The 17,082-nt window shown below is 40.9% G+C and overlaps 1 protein-coding gene across 1 annotated transcript; it reads left to right on the top strand.

Moving 5' to 3' along the window:
* Positions 1 to 11,096: 11,096 nt before the first annotated feature.
* On the top strand, positions 11,097 to 13,010 carry LOC122679594 (microfibrillar-associated protein 1-like). Its single transcript, XM_043880428.1, has one exon. It carries the CDS (start codon positions 11,164 to 11,166, stop codon positions 12,601 to 12,603), a length of 1,440 nt encoding a protein of 479 aa, XP_043736363.1. The 5' UTR covers positions 11,097 to 11,163; the 3' UTR covers positions 12,604 to 13,010.
* The last annotated feature ends 4,072 nt before the right edge of the window (positions 13,011 to 17,082 follow it).

Raw genomic sequence — 17,082 nt, forward strand, 5'->3', positions numbered from 1 at the left:
CAAATTGTTATTTTATTACATAAATAACATTGAAGACCTTACAGCCAATTCATTCTCTTCCTTCCCTCCCCAGAGGCTACCACTAACCCCTATTTGTTATTTAACATTCAAACATATTGTATCAGTCAGTTTCAGCAGAGAAACAGAATCACTGTGGGTGACATGGAATAAAGGATTTACGTTAGGGATCTGATTTTACACACTTGTAGTCGCTGTCTAAGAAGTGGAAGCCTGTTGCCTCTGCATCTGGGACGGAAGTCATTGAAGATTCATAGACATGACGCAGGGCAGAATGACAAATGGGAACATAAATCAGTTCCTCATTGCCTCCAACCTTGGCAATGCCGGTGAAATCGAAGGAGCTGGAACCCTTTGCCACGAGGCTGCACGCATGCCTGGCCCTGGACTCAGGGTAGCTGAAACAGAAGCTGCCGGCCTGGATGAGGTGCAAGCCTGGTGGCTCCTCCAGGCCAGTGAGGAAGGCAGCAGTCAGACACAATCTGCGGGATCTGTAGTGGCTCCTGGTCGCCACAGAACCCATAATGCTGCGTAGTTGTCTAGGGGATGCCCTACATCTCTGCCAGTCATCCACAGGGAGGGCTCAGCAGCAAAGAGGACCCACAGCGCTCTTCCCGCACCTGGCTTTGTCAGCAGCTTTCTCAGTGTGATGTTTTCTTAGGACCGACAACCGGCTTGGACTAAAAAGTGTGCCATGTCGATCAGTTTCAATACCTGAAACATTTGCTCCTTTAATCACTTGTAAAGAGAGGATGTGTCTTGAACATGAGAATCAATGCAGCACCTAAACATTGTCCTGAGGGTGAAATGAGATGATTATGAAGCACCTGGTTTAGTGAGAGGCATACAGTAAGCACTCAATAAATAGTTATTAATAGTATTAGATAGTATTAATCCCTCAGTGATGTCTGGCTCTTTGAAATCCCATGGACTGTATGTAGTCTGCCAGGCTCTCCTGTCCATAGAATTCTCTAGGCAAGAATACTGGAGTGGGTTGCCATTCCCTTCTCCAGGGGATCTTCCCGACCCAGGGATCGAATCTGCATTGCAGGTGGATTCTTTACCACCTGAGCCACCAAGGAAGTCCTCAGTATTATTGTACCTTAAAACTCTCTCTGCTTCTCAGGACTTCCCTGGTGGTCCAGTGGTTAAGAATCCACTGTCCAATGCAGGGGACATGGGTTCGATCCCTGGTTGGGGAACGCAGATCCTGCAGGCTGCAAAGAGTATCTTGCCTTCCACAACACAGCCAAATTAATTAATTAATTTAAAAATTCCTACTGCTTCTATTTGTGTCTCACCATTGAACACTAGACTTCTTGAAGATAAGGTCTGTGACTGTTAAGTCCTGTATCCTCAGAAGCCTAGCTCAGAGCCTGATCCATAGAAGGTGTTCAACACTTGGAGATTGTATTGAAAATGAATTTATAAGATGCTTTCCTGGCAGCAGTTCCTAGGAGAGGAGAGAGAATTTATGAGGATATTCAACACTTGAGAAGGAGGAGGGCACCATCATTGGGGGGAAATACTCAAATACCAGTCCTACTGTTCGCATGATTTCTGTGATGCTAGAGCCTGAGATGTTCTTGACTTATTCTGTAAATGGTGTTGGTATATTCAGCTAAAACATTTATATGGAAAAAGTTAAGTCATCAGATTTTAGAGAAAAATAAGTAGGGATGAATGTGTAACTTTGGAGCAACATTTCCTAAGCATGTCACCAAAGAACAATTTAATAAAAGTTTTAATCCTATAAAAATAAGAAAAAAATTTTCTATTTAAAAATCTTAATGAACTAAGGAGGAAAAGAATGAATTGTACTGATATTTGCAAAATACATGACTAAGTGTTAACATGTTAACTTGTGAAGGATTCCAATAAACTAGTATGAAAAATATGATTAAATCAATAGAAAAATGTACAAATGTACAGTCATTTCAAAAAAGAAGAAATTGCCAATAAGAATAAGAAAAAAATAGTTCCCAATAGTCTAAAAATTGCCAGTTAAAAAAATATAAACAAAAAGATCTACTCTACAGTACAGGGCATTATATTCAACATTTTGTAATAACTATTTTTCTATAATGAAAAAGAATATGGAAAGAATCACTTTGTTGTATAAATAAAACGAACACAACAGTGTGGAGAACTATAGTTCAGTTTAAAAAAAAATCTTGGGACTTCCCAAGTGGATAAGAATCCACCTACCAATGCAGAGAACATGGGATCGATCCCCAGTCCAGGAAGATTCCACATGCTGTGGAGCAACTAAGCCTGTGTGCCATAACTACTGAAGTCTGTGCTTTATGGCCAGTAACAAAGAGGAGCCCTCATGTTCTGCAACTAGAGAAAGCCCTCAAGCACCAATGAAGACCCAGCACAGCTATAAATAAATAAAATTAAAAAGAAAAAAAATCTGGGACTTCCCAGTTCAGTCCAATGGTTAAGAATCCACCTGGCAATGCAAGGGACAGGGGTTGGTTCCATCCCTGGTCCAGGCAGCTCACACATGCTGCAAAGCAAACTACTGAGCCCACACACCACAACTATTGGACCCCACATGCCTGTGCTCTGAAACAGACACCACAAATGAGAAGCCCACACACCGCAACTAGTCCTAGGGATTAGGAAGTCCCTGCTTGCTCCCTGCAACTGGAGAAAGCCTGAGCACAGCCATGAACACGCAGAGCAGCCAATACATAAATAAATAATTTTTTAAAGTTCTACTTAAAAAAATTTAAAAAAAAATCTGCGAAGTCCCTATTGTTACACAAAATAACATGTTCTCAGGCTCTAGGGATTATGACATAGCCGCCTTTGGGGATCATTATTGTCTGCCACAGTAGGTTTAAAATGATTGACTCTTACGTAGATTTCTCATACGCCTCTGCTCTGAGTGAGAACACCAATACCAGAGCAGTCACAAACCATACTAGAAAGCAACTTGCAGTGTCACTTTGCCTAAAACTTGAGTAGCTTGAGCCTGGCAACACTGCCCCAGCCTGTTCCATTTATTTCCTGACATTTGAACAGGAATCAATCTTTCAAAATATTGATTCTGAACTTTTAAAAACCTCTATTAAGTAACCATAAATAGTAATTTTTTAATCTCCTGCTTTCTCATCCCTCAACTTTAATAGTGTGTCGAATACTATTTTATACCCAAACCATTTTCCTTTTCTTTTTTTTTTTGCTAAGTATTAAATTTGAAGGTTGAACAAAGGAAAGCACCTCATCAAGGAGTAATGGGTTTACCTTGCAGTCAGGGTGAAAAAATTCTCTCTGATCCAGACGTGCAGGAGTCTCCATCCTTCTTAATCGATTTTACACTTCTACTTCACTTGCAGACACAAAAATACTTGGTCCAAAAAAGAAATGAGAAATCACAATGGCTTGAGGTTGAGTTTTTGAGTGAATCAGCACAAAGTTGTTCCACGAATGTTTCCGTCGTTTTTTAAGAGGCAATGAAATTAAGTGGAAAAAAACCTCAGTCAAACCACTGCTTTCTGCCTCGTGTTTCCCATCTATGAGTTGGAAGAGCCCTGTTTTCCCTTATCTTATTATGTAATTTTAAAACATGAAATGTACAGGCTAATGGGCCTTTGCAGCATTAGGTTACATTCAGGTATTTGTTATGCATGTGTTGAAGGTTGAATTCACTTTTATGGACACACTTCAAAGTTCTGAGGTTGTGTGCTCTTCATTCTAAGCATTCAATCTCTCACTCAGCTCACTGGGTATTTGGCAAGTATCTGTTCCTTCAATAAATACTCAATAAAATGCCTGTCTTGTGCTCTGAAAGGGCAAAGTGGAAATTCCCATGCAACATAATTACAAAACTTAGACAAGTGCATAAAACCTTGAATGTGGAATAAGCTGTAAGCATAAATGCTGAAGAATGGGTCTGGAAAAAGTACCGTCAATGAATTGGCAGAAAGGAGATGGGCAAATGGAAAAGCTGCAGGGAGTCTAAGACCTTCAGTGAATCATTTTGTATTGACTCTGTTATAATAAGCAAAAGCCAAACACGGGTAGTCATTTCAAATGGTTTACACTATGTTAACATTCAAATGAACAGCAATGTTCAAAAACTTAATTCAGCTTATTTAAGCTAAATATTCTTACAATTACACATATCACACACACACATATACACGAGTAGGAGTAAAATGCCTCAGAGCCTAAAGTCCTAGATAGATTACTGTGATGGTTCTTCAATACTCTCATTGGTGTTAAGTATCTCTTACACCACTGAATCTTTCTCCAGTGGCTGGATAGAACCCAAAACAAGAGGTATAGTTTCTTTGAAGTTGAGAGTTTCCTCCCAGAGGACAAGTCTTCAAGAATTAAGAGAGACTAAGGAGATCATGGACCACTGTAGGTTCAAGTGCCATTGATCATGAGAGCTAAAGTTCTCATCTTTCATCAAGGGGAGCTCAGTTTCTGTGATTGGTTGCCCTGTTCAGTTCAGTTGCTCAGTTTTGTCCAATCTTTGCGACCCCATGGACTGTAGCATGCCAGGCCTTCCTGTCCATCACCAACTCCCAGAGTTTATTCAAACTCTGTTATCCCCTTTTCCTCCCACCCTTAATCCTTCCCAGCATCAGGGTCTTTTCAAATGAGTCAGTTCTTCACATCAGGTGGCCAAAGTATTGGAGTTTCAGCTTCAGCATCAGTCCTCCAATGACTATTCAGAATTGATTTCCTTTAGAATTGATCTCCTTGCTGTCCAAGGGACTCTCAAGAGTCTTCTCCAATGCCACAGTTCAAAAGCATCAATTCTTTGGCACTCAGATTTCTTTATAGTCCAACTCTCACATCCATACATGACTACTGGAAAAACCATAGCTTTACTACATGGACCTTTGTTGGCAAAGTAATGTCTCTGCTTTTTAATATGCTATCTAGGTTGGTCATAACTTTTCTTTTAATCTTTTAATTTCATGGCTGCAGTCACCACCTGGAGTGATTTTGGAGCTACCCAAAATAAAGTCTGCCACTGTTTCCATTGTTTCCCCATCTATTTGCCATGAAGTGATGGGACCAGATGCCATGATCTTTGTTTTCTGAATGTTGAGTTTTAAGCCAACTTTTTCATTCTCCTCTTTCAACAAGAGGCTCTTTAGTACTTTTTCACTTTCTGCAATAAGGTGATGTCATCTGCATATCTGAGGTTATTGATATTTTTCCCAGCAATCTTGATTCCAGCTTGTGCTTCATCCAGCCCAGAGTTTCTCATGATGTGCTCTGCATATAAGTTAAATAACCAGTGACAATATACAGCCTTGGTGTACTCCTTTCCCTATTTGGAACCAGACGGTTGTTCCATGTCCAGTTCTGACTGTTGCTTCCTTACGTGTATACAGATTTCTCAAGAGGCAGGTAAGGTGGTTTGGTATTCCCATCTTGTGAAGAATTTTCCACAGTTTGTTGTGATCCACACAGTCAAAGGCTTTGGCATAGTCAATGAAGCAGAAGTAGATGTTTTTCTGGAACTCTCTTGCTTTTTCGATGATCCAGTGGATGTTGGCAATTTGATCCCTGGTTCTTCTGCTTTTTCAAAATCCTGCTTGAACATCTGCAAGTTCACGGTTCACATACTGTTGAAGTTTGGTTTGGAGAATTTTGAGCATTGCTTTGCTAGCATGTGAGATGAGTGCAATTGTGTGGTAGCTTGAGCATTCTTTGGCATTGCCTTTCTTTGAGATTGGAATGAAAACTGACCTTTTGCAGTCCTGTGGCCACTGCTGAGTTTTCCAAATTTGCTGCCATATTGAGTGCAGCACTTTCACAGCATCATCTTTTAGGATTTGAAATAGCTCAACTGGAATTCCATCACCTTCACTAGCTTTGTTCATAGTGATGCTTCCTAAGGCCCACTTGACTTCACATTCCAGGGTGTCTGGCTGTAGATGAGTGATCACACCATTGTGGTTATCTGGGTCGTGAAGATCTTTTTTGTATGGTTCTTCAGTGTATTCTTGCCACTTCTTCTTAATATCTTCTTCTTCTGTTAGGTCCATACCATTTCTGTCCTTTGTTGTGCTCATCTTTGCAAGAAATGTTCCCTTGGTATCTCTAATTTTCTTGAAGTGATCTCTAGTCTTTCCCATTCTATTATTGTCCTCTATTTCTCTTCATTGATCACTGAGGAAGGCTTTCTTCTCTCTCCTTGCTATTCTCAGAAGAAGAAGACAAAAAGAAAGGCCATGAGAAAATACTCGAGGAGATAATAGCTGAAAACTTCCCTAAAATGGGGAAGGAAATAGCCACCCAAATCCAAGAAACCCAGAGAGTCCCAAACAGGATAAACCCAAGGCGAAACACCCCAAGACACATATTAATCAAATCAACAAAGATCAAACACAAAGAACAAATATTAAAAGCAGCAAGGGAAAAACAACAAATAACACACAAAGGGATTCCCATAAGGATAACAGCTGATCTATCAATAGAAACCCTCCAGGCCAGAAGGGAATGGCAGGACGTACTGAAAGTAATGAAAGAGAATAACCTACAACCTAGATTACTGTACCCAGCAAGGATCTCATTCAGATATGAAGGAGAATTCAAAAGCTTTACAGATAAGCAAAAGCTGAGAGAATTCAGCACCACCAAACCAGCTCTTCAACAAATGCTAAAGGATCTTCTCTAGACAGGAAATACAGAAAGGTTGTATAAACGTGAACCCAAAACAACAAAGTAAATGGCAACGGGACCACACCTATCAATAATTACCCTAAATGTAAATGGGTTGAATGCCCCAACCAAAAGACAAAGATTGGCTGAATGGATACAAAAACAAGACCCCTATATATGCTGTCTACAAGAGACCCACCTCAAAACAAGAGACACATACAGACTAAAAGTGAAGGGCTGGAAAAAAATATTTCATGCAAACGGAGACCAAAAGAAAGCAGGAGTCGCAATACTCATATCAGATAAAATAGACTTTCAAATAAAGGATGTGAAAAGAGACAAAGAAGGACACTACATAATGATCAAAGGATCAATCAAAGAAGAAGATATAACAATTATAAATATATATGCACCCAACATAGGAGCACCGCAATATGTACGGCAAACGCTAACGAGTATGAAAGAGGAAATTAATAGTAACACAATAATAGTGGGAGACTTTAATACCCCACTCACAACTATGGATAGATCAACTAAACAGAAAATTAACAAGGAAACACAAACCTTAAATGACACAATGGACCAGCTAGACCTAATTGATATCTATAGGACATTTCACCCCAAAACAATCAACTTCACCTTTTTCTCAAGTGCACACGGAAGCTTCTCCAGAATAGATCACATCCTGGGCCATAAATCTGGTCTTGGAAAATTCAAAAAAATTGAAATCATTCCAGTCATCTTTTCTGACCACAGTGCAGTAAGATTAGATCTCAATTACAGGAAAAAAATTGTTAAAACTTCAAACATATGGAGGCTAAATAACACGCTTCTGAATAACCAACAAATCATAGAAGAAATCAAAAAAGAAATCAAAATATGTATAGAAATGAATGAAAATGAAAACACAACAACCCAAAACCTATGGGACACTGTAAAAGCAGTGCTAAGGGGAAGGTTCATAGCATTACAGGCTTACATCAAGAAACAAGGAACTCTGCATTCAGATGGGTATATCTTTCCTTTTCTCCTTTGCCTTAACTTCTCTTCTTTTCTCAGTTATTTGTAAGGCCTCCTCAGACTACCGTTTTGCCTTTTTGCATTTCTTTTTCTTGGGGATGGTCTTGATCACTGCCTCCTGTACAATGTCATGAACCTCCCCTCATAGTTCTTCAGGCACTCTATCAGATCTAATCCCTTGAATCTATTGTCACTTCCACTGTATAATCATAAGGGATTTGATTTAGTTCATACCTGAATGGTCTAGTGGTTTTCCCCACTTTCTTCAATTTAGTCTGAATTTGGGAATAAGGAGTTCATGATCTGAGCCAGTCAGCTCCCAGTCTTATTTTTGCTGACTGTATAGAGCTTCTCCATCTTTGGCTGCAAAGAATATAATCAATCTGATTTCAGTGTTGACCATCTGGTGATGTCCATGTGTAGAGCCTTCTCTTGTGTTGTTGGAAGAGCATGTTTGCTTATGACTAGTGTGTTCTCCTGGCAAAACTTATTAGCCTTTGCTCTGCTTCATTCTGTAATCCAAGGCCAGTTTTGCCTCTTACTCCAGGCATTTCTTGACTTCCCACTTTTGCATTCCAGTCCCCTATAATGAAAAGGACATCTTTTTGGGTGTTAGTTCTAGAAGGTCTTGTAGGTCTTCATAGAACCATTCAACTTCAACTTCTTCAGCATTACTGGTTGGAGCATAGAGTTGGATTACTGCAATATTGAATGGCTTGCCTTGGAAATGAACAGAGATTATTCTGTCATTTTTGAGACTGCATTCAAGTACTTCATTTTGGACTCTTTTGTTGACTATGATGGCTACTCCATTTCTTCTAAGGGATTCTTGCCCACAGTAGTAGATATAATGATCATCTGAGTTAAATTTACCCATTCCAGTCCATTTAAGTTTGCTGATTCCTAGAATGTCGACGTTCATTCTTGCCATCTCCTGTTTGATCACTTCTAATTTACCTTGATTCATGGACTGAACATTCCAGATTCCTATGCAGTATTGCTCTTTACAGCATTGGACTTTGCTTCTATCACCAGTCACATCCACAACTAGGTGTTGTTTTTGCTTTGGCTCCATCTCTTCATTTTTTCTGGAGTTCTTCATTCTTTCTCCACTGATCTCCAGTAGAATATTGGGCACCTACCTACCTGGAGAGTTCACCTTTCAGTGTCTTATCTTTTTGCCTTTTCATACTGTTCATGGGGTTCTCAAGGCAAGAATACTGAAGTGGTTTTCCACGCCCTTATCCAGTGAACCACATTTTGCCAGAACTCTCCACCATGACCCTTCTGTCTTGGGTGGCCCTACACAGCATGGCTCATAGTTCCACTGACTTAGACAAGGTTTTGGTCCATGTGATCAGATTGGTTAGTTTTCTGTGATTGTGGTTTTCAGTGTGTCTGCTCTCTGATGGAGGGGATAACAGGCTTATGGATAAGCGTCTGCATGGTGCTGGAGCAGCTATGAGGAGATACCCACGTCCAAGGTTGCCCTGAGGTTGTTACTATTCATTCTGTTGCTAAAAGAGGCTGCATGCAAGCTAGATAACCTCCTGTGTTGATCTAGATAGGATGAGTATACATGCTGACTCTGATACCCCCACCATCTAACTGCCCAAATCTATTAATCTTCACATTAAGCAACCCCCACATGTTGGTTTAAAGAAGATGTTACTGCCAGAAATGGAGCTTACCAGTCATGATTCACATAATCATATACTCTATGGAGAATCTAATGGACAGAGCAGCATGTCAAGCTACAGTCCATAGGATCACAGAGTTGGATACAACTGAAGTGATTTAGCATGCATTCATAACCTATGGAGGGCATTCAAGACAATTAGAAAAATGAGATGGAAGTCTTAGAACTAAGTTTAATAGACCTGTTCATTGGAACACTGAAAAAAATGAAGTTTGAGATTGGATGAGGCACTTAGATTTAATCCATTTACCCTGTCTTATCAAAGCCCTTTTTTTTCTAAGAGCAAGGAAGGGTAAATTCATACCCTTTGGGATGTGAAGGGTGTGGGATGAGTGGGATGCAAAGGACTGGGATAGGAAGCACTCATTGGCTATCAGTAAGACACAACGATGTCTTATTTCATCATTAGATTTCATCTGAAGCTTCTGTTGTGTTAATTTTTAAAATCCATTTTATTTAACATAACCATAATGTATCAAGTTACTTAACATCTGTAATAATTGATATCACAGTGATAAACATTTTTTTTAAAAATTTGAAATAATCTAGTTTAGCAGGTCAACATGAAGGCTATGATCAAATGGACTTTGAGTTAATCTCTTAGTATTACTACTTTCTATCTGTGAACATAAAGCAAATTATTTAGCCTTTTTTTTTTTAATAAAGATTTTTGGTAGCACTCCACAGTATGTGGGACCTTGCTTCCCCAATCAGGGACTGAGAGGCATACCCCTGCATTGAAAAGCAGAGTCCTAACACTGGACTTCCAGGGAATTTCCTATTTAATCTCTCTTTATGTCTCAGTTGCCTTATTTGTAAAGTGAGGATGATTATGTTAGTACCCACCTCACAGGGATGTTGTGAGGATCAAAGGATAAGAGGCACTTGAACTAAGAACCATGTTTTGCACCTAGTAAATGTTCAACAAATGTTGATTATATTATTATTATTGGTATCCCAAAGTTCAACATACCTTTTGGCTCTGAACTATAGTTAAAGAAAGCTTCCCCAGAGGATCAATGGTAAAGAATCTACCTGGAGTGCAGGAGACGAAAGAGACTCGGGTTCAATCCCTGGGTGGGGAAGACCCCCTGGAGGAGGAAATGGCAACCCACTCCAGTATTCTTGTGGGGAAAATCCCATGAACAGAGGAAACTGGCAGGCTATAGTCCATAGGGTCGTGTAGTTAAAGAATGAAGGCAACTGGAAATCACTGTAGACTCACACATAAATTCTACCACGGTAAGACAAAAACAACTTCTTTTCCCAAATTACTTACAGATATGACAATTTCACACAAACTCAGTGGTGCTATGGAGCATTGTGTCAGTTGGTGGGAAAGAAGACCTGCTGAGGTAGCCCATAGCTCTGGTTCCTGCTGCGAGCTGGACCATTAAGCTTCAGAACTCTTCCTCTAAATTTGATGAAAATTTTCACTATGGCAAAGCGTGAATCTACTCCAGTGGGACTTCAAGAGCTGGGATGAGAAGAGCAGGCAATAGCGTTTTCATCAAAACTCAGCTGGGTGGAATGCTGTGCCATTGACCTGACACTTTAAAACAAGACTGTGGTGTTTTGGACTCCAACCAAATATGGTTTGCTTCTCCTAGACCCCCCAGTAGCATAAGGAAGAAACCACCATTCCTTCACCTCCCCATCTTATACCTTGCTTGTAATTCACACAAAAACACATGGCTGGATTTTTTTTTTAATGGGTTTTGGGTACTGAAAACACCATGATGCCATGCAGATCCACTGACCTGACCTGACATCATTCAAAAATAGCCATGAAGGGTGTTTCTATCAGTCGCGCAGCAGTTTCCAGTGGTCCTAGGAGGAGAGGGTTTTATCTTTTTGTTGACGTTGTAGCTGTTCACTTTGAAATCAGTCAAGTTTCGGGAGTCACCGCCGCTGTCGTCAAAATGTCGGTCCCAAGCTCACTCATGAAGCAACCGCCCATTCAGTCGACAGCTGGGGCCGTCCTGGTTCGCAATGAGAAAGGCGAGATTTCGATGGAAAAAGTGAAGGTAAAACGTTATGTGTCGGGAAAGAGGCCAGACTATGTCCCTATGGAGTCCTCAGATGAGGAGGATGAAGAGTTTCAGTTCATTAAGAAAGCCAAAGAACAAGAAGCAGAGCCCCAGGAACAGGAGGAGGATTCATCTAGTGACCCTCGGCTGCGGCGTTTGCAGAACCGTATTAGTGAAGATGTGGAGGAGAGGCTGGCTCGACACTGGAAAATAGCGGAACCTGAAGTGGTTGGAGAAAGTGACTCCGAAGTAGAAGGAGATCCTTGGCGCATGGAACGAGAAGATAGCAGTGAAGAAGAGGAACAAGAGATTGATGAAGGGGAAATAGAACGGCGCCGTGGCATGATGCGCCAAAGAGCGCAGGAGAGAAAAAATGAAGAGCTGGAAGTCATGGAGGTGGAAGACGAGGGACGTTCTGGGGAGGAGTCTGAATCAGAGTCTGCGTATGAGGGGTACATAGACAGTGAGGATGAGACGGAGCCTCGCCTTAAGCCAGTCTTCCTTCGGAAAAAGGACCGGGTGACGGTTCAAGAACATGAGGCTGAAGCATTGAAACAGAAGGAGCTGGAGCAGGAGGCCAAACACAAGGCTGAGGAGAGACGCAAGTACACACTCAAGATTGTAGACGAAGAAACCAAGAAAGAGCGGTCTCTGGCTGCCCTGGATGCACTCAATACTAATGATGAAAATGATGAGGAGGAATATGAGGCCTGGGAAGTCCGGGAGTTAAAGAGAATCGAGAGGGACAGAGAAGACAGAGAAGCACTTGAGAAGGAGAAAGCAGAAACTGAACGAATGAGAAACCTAACTGAGGAAGAGAGACGAGCTGAGCTTCGGGCAAATGGCAAAGTCATCTCCAACAAACCCGTTAAGGGCAAATATAAGTTCCTACAGAAGTATTACCACCGGGGTGCTTTCTTCATGGATGAGGATGAAGAAGTATACAAGAGAGACTTCAGCGCACCTACCCTGGAGGATCATTTCAACAAAACCATTCTTCCCAAAGTCATGCAGGTCAAGAACTTTGGACGCTCAGGTCGTACCAAATACACCCACCTCGTGGATCAAGACACCACCTCCTTTGACTCAGCATGGGGCCAAGAGAGTGCCCAAAATACAAAGGTCTTTAAACAAAAGGCAGCCGGGGTACGAGATGTATTTGAACGGCCATCTGCCAAGAAGCGGAAAACTACTTAGAGTTCAACTACTTGTTCTTCCAGCTGTGGGACACAAGGGGAAATCTCAGCATCTGGTCCTTGATTTGTTTTTACTACTATTCACATGGCCCCTGTATCCAGCCTGCTGAACCTACTGCCATACTTGTGGCACTGGGCAAACCCAGTCTTTGAAAGTGCTTTGTGAGGTTTGGACTCATGCTGAGAAGCCTGCAAAAAAGCACTGTCCAGGTAGGATTAGAGGCTCCCACTTAGGACTATTTCTGAGAAATCTTGAATGTCATTACTGCTCTGGCTTCCCATATTCACTTGGGACTGTTCCAAGTTTCTTTTTCCAGCTCTGAGCTTGGGTTAGAAACATGGATGGGCATGTAAGTGGACAATGTATTATTTCTACCTTACAGGAAATCTAAAGTCATTGAAAACCTGTTTTGCATTTTTGGGTAAATTTTTCTAGGCAAACATACTTTTTGATCCATTTATGTACAAGTGTCAAGAAATAAAAAAAAAATCATACACCAAAAAAACACACAAAAAAACAAAAAATAGCCATGAAGTCTATAAAAGGAAATTGTAGCATTTATTACCTTCAACTTGCATATTTACCTATCCAGCATTATCAGGAGACCAAGGTTTCTGAGGACATCGATTAGTGCCCTTATCCATTTCTAGATCTTGGCTACCTAACGCAATGCCTTGCACATAGCAGCTATTGAAAAAAAAAATGTTAAACATGTAAATGAATGAAAGAATTAATTTTATGGCAGCCTGTCTATAAAGTGGCCCTGACTTAGATAAGCAGGATGATTGTGTAATTTTAGTATCAGTTTAAGCAGATAGTGGAATACTTCGGGGGAAAGTGTTCATTCTTCTTGGATGCTTTCATATATGTCTATACTCATTCACTAAGTCGTATCCGACTCTTTGTGACCTTATGGACTGTAGCCCACCAGGCTCCTCTGTCCAGGGGATTCTCCAGGCAAGAATACTGGAGTGGGTTGCCATTTCCTTCTCCACTGGATTTTCCTGACCCAGGGATCAAACCTGGGTCTCCTGCATTGCAGGCAGACTCTTTATAGTCAGAGCTACCAGAAAAGTCCCTGAATATATGTCTGACTGCCCTCAAAAGTGAAAAACCAGAATTCAGGGGTCTGGAAAGTTTCTTAGGCATTTTCCAGAAATACTCCAAAATCGCATTTCCTGGGGAGAAAAGCTAACCTCACTGGTGCCTCCTGGCACAAAGGCTGAGGCTGCACACTGGTGACCAATTCCTAATGATGCATCAAGTATTTTCTTGCTTAAGATATTAGTTTAAAGAAGTTGAAGCAAAATGGTGAAAAGCAATTGAACATTCTTAGGAGTGATTTGGAGTTTGAGAAGATACTCTTAAGATTAGAATCTTAGAACCTAGAGATTCTAAGAATTCCTGAGATGCCTAGGAATCCTAAGATTTCTTAAGGAGGTCACACTATAAAGGAAGAAAGTAAATGAGATCTAAATAGGAGAGAGGGGGACAGTTGAGATGAATTAATCTTACATTGCAAAGTTTTATTTTTTGTGTAACAATACACAGAAAAAATTACACACAGAATGTTAGAGCTGGCTGGAAACTTTGGGAAGATTTGATTCTGAATTCTCCATTCTACAAATCAGGGGGCTGTGGCCAGGGTGTTAAAGCAAATTGTCCAGAGGGACACAGGGGATTAGTGACAGAGTCAGGATTGTAAAGTGGGGTTCCCCATTTCTAACCCCTGCTCTTTCCAATCTCCTAGCTGGCTGTCTAACCTTGGTTCAGAAGCAGAAGGCACTCCTGAGGTTATTTGGAAGAGCATTTGTCATCTGGCTACCACACTCATGGGAGAGCCAGACCACTTGATGGTGGAAAAAGACGATGGAAATGTGAAGATGGAACTGCAGACTTTATATGGAAAACATGAACCAACGATGGTTTGAAATATTAAAAATAGGTTCAGTTCAATTTAAATTCTATTGGACACCAGCTTAAGGGCTATAAACAAGATGTCTGGAAAAGTTTATGCAGCTATCTTCCTTTTTGCTGCATTAGGCAAATTAAAAGGACAGTCCCCATCCTCTGGGAACTTATTTAAAGGTTGAAAATGTTGACTTTAATAAAGAAAATGGAATAAAATATGGACCAAACATTGCTCCTATGATCTCTTGGCCTTGCCTTCTGTGATGTAGAACCAACAGCCCTGGGCTGGAAATCAAAGAATTGGATTCTAATCCTATTTAAGCAATGGCTTCATTCACTTCACCTATACTATGGGATTCAGTGTATTTATCTGCAAAGTGAGATTTGATGAGATGCAGTATTGTGTATATATATATATAAATTACATGTGCATGCTTAGTTGTTCAGTTGTGTTCAACTCTTTGTTATCATATGTACTATAGCCTGCCAGGATGCTCTGTCCTCGGGATTCTTCAGGCAATAATACTGGAGTGGGCTGCCATTTCCTTCTCCAAGAGATCTTCCCCACCCAAGGGCTGAACCCATGTCTCCTGTGTCTCCTGCATTGCAGGCAGATTCTTTACCCACTGAGCCACCAGGGAAGCCCCACAGTATCTCTAGTAGTCTTTGTCAAATTTAACATTCTAGACTGACCTTTTTTTTTTTTTTTAATGAGTAGACTTTCATCTATTAACCACTTATTATGCACCAGGTATTGTGCAAGATGTTATACATACTGAATGCTAAACAAGACCGGTATGATCCTGACCTCATGAAACAGAGAGAGATAAGAAATAAATAAGAAACCATAACTAGCTAATTTTTTAAACCCATGAGAGTCCCTTGGACTGCAAGAAGATCTAGCCAGTCCATCCTAAAGGAAATCAGTCCTGAATATTCATTGGAAGGACTGATGTTGAAGCTGAAACTCCAATACTTTGGCCACCTGATGTGAAGAACTGACTCATTTGAAAAGACCCTGATGCTGGGAAAGATTGAAGGTGGGAGGAGAAGGAGACGACAGGATGAGATGGTTGGATGGCACCACCGACTCAATGGACATGAGTTTGAGAAAACTCTGGGAGTTGGTGATGGACAGGGAGGCCTGGCGTGCTACAGTCCATGCGGTCGAGAAGAGGCGGACACGACTGAGCGACTGAACTGCACTGAATGACTAATAAGAGAAGCAAAGCTGGGTGAGAAAGTAACATCAGGGGTGGAAGACAGACTCCTTTGTGTCTTATCCATGGAGGGCCTCAAATTTAAGATGAGCATTTAATTGCCATAGAAAGAATGTTCCTAGCAGAGAAGGCTGCATATGTAAAGGCCTCGAGGTCAGAAAGAGCTTGCTATGTCTGAGGACCTGACAGAAAGTGGCTGTGGCTGGAGGATGGTGAACAAGGGGGAAAGAATGTATGAAATGAGGACAGAGCAGGTCTTGCAAGATCTGGCAGACTGTGGGCGTCAGTTTGCATCTTCTCTCCTGTGCAGTAGGAAGCCATTGGAAACTTTAAAGCAGATGAGCTATGTGATTTAATTCATGTATCAGAAAGATGACTTTTGATTTTGCATAGAGAAGGTAGCTGGACAGGGATGCAGAGGGAGATGAGGAGGAGGTGATTGCGGTAATTAAGTGAGGTGGTGGCTTGGATGAGAGTTGCACAGTGGAAATGAAAAAGAGGGAGTAGATGTAAGAGATGTTTTAGAGGTTGTGTTGCTAGGACTTACTATTAGTGTGTGTCTGGTAGGTTTGTGGAAAAGAGAAGTCAAGGTCAAAGGTGATTTGAGTATTTAAGTAGATGGTTGTGTTACTTACCTGGGCAGGCTTCAGAAAAAAAGAGGACTCAGGTGGGGACAAAAATTAGTAGCTCTGTTTGGTCTTGTCAACCTGGAGTTGCCTATTAGACATGTCCAGAGACATACCAAACAGATAATTGGTTACATGAGCCTGGATCTCAGAGGAATAGTCTGGGCAGAAGATGTATACATTTTAGGAATGTCAGAATATGGCTTATAGCCAAGGTTATGAAAATACCCAGAGAAAGAATGAAAATAGGATAGAATGTCCAAGATTGTTACTTAAGTGAAGGAATATGCTGCAGAGGCTGAGAAAGAATGATCAGTGAGATAGATGGACTAAAAGTCAAATAAGCAAGAAGACAATGTGTCAAAGAGGGAAAAGTTGGCAGTGTTGAAAAATACTGAGAAAAAAAGAAGTTTGTTGATCCCTGATGTAGAAGAAAAATGAATTTACTTGGGTTTTCTCTTCTTGAATAATAAGAGTAACTGTTAGGGAAGGCAGGTTAAAAAAGTAAATAACCCCCTCTGCCCCTTAGTTTTCCCTCCCCCCATCAGTCTGGTAACAGGAAGAAACCACACCATCAACACAAATAAGTTAGCATGTTTCTTTAACAACAAAGGGACTTGACTTTTTATATAACCAAATGTGGTGTTTTAGTAACTTTTTGATAACATACAATTTTGTGAATTTAAATTTCTTTCTTTCTGTATTTTTAGGACCGGTCTCAT

This window comes from Cervus elaphus, chromosome 21 (genome assembly GCF_910594005.1).
Source record: "Cervus elaphus chromosome 21, mCerEla1.1, whole genome shotgun sequence".
Classification (NCBI taxonomy): Eukaryota; Metazoa; Chordata; class Mammalia; order Artiodactyla; family Cervidae; genus Cervus; species Cervus elaphus.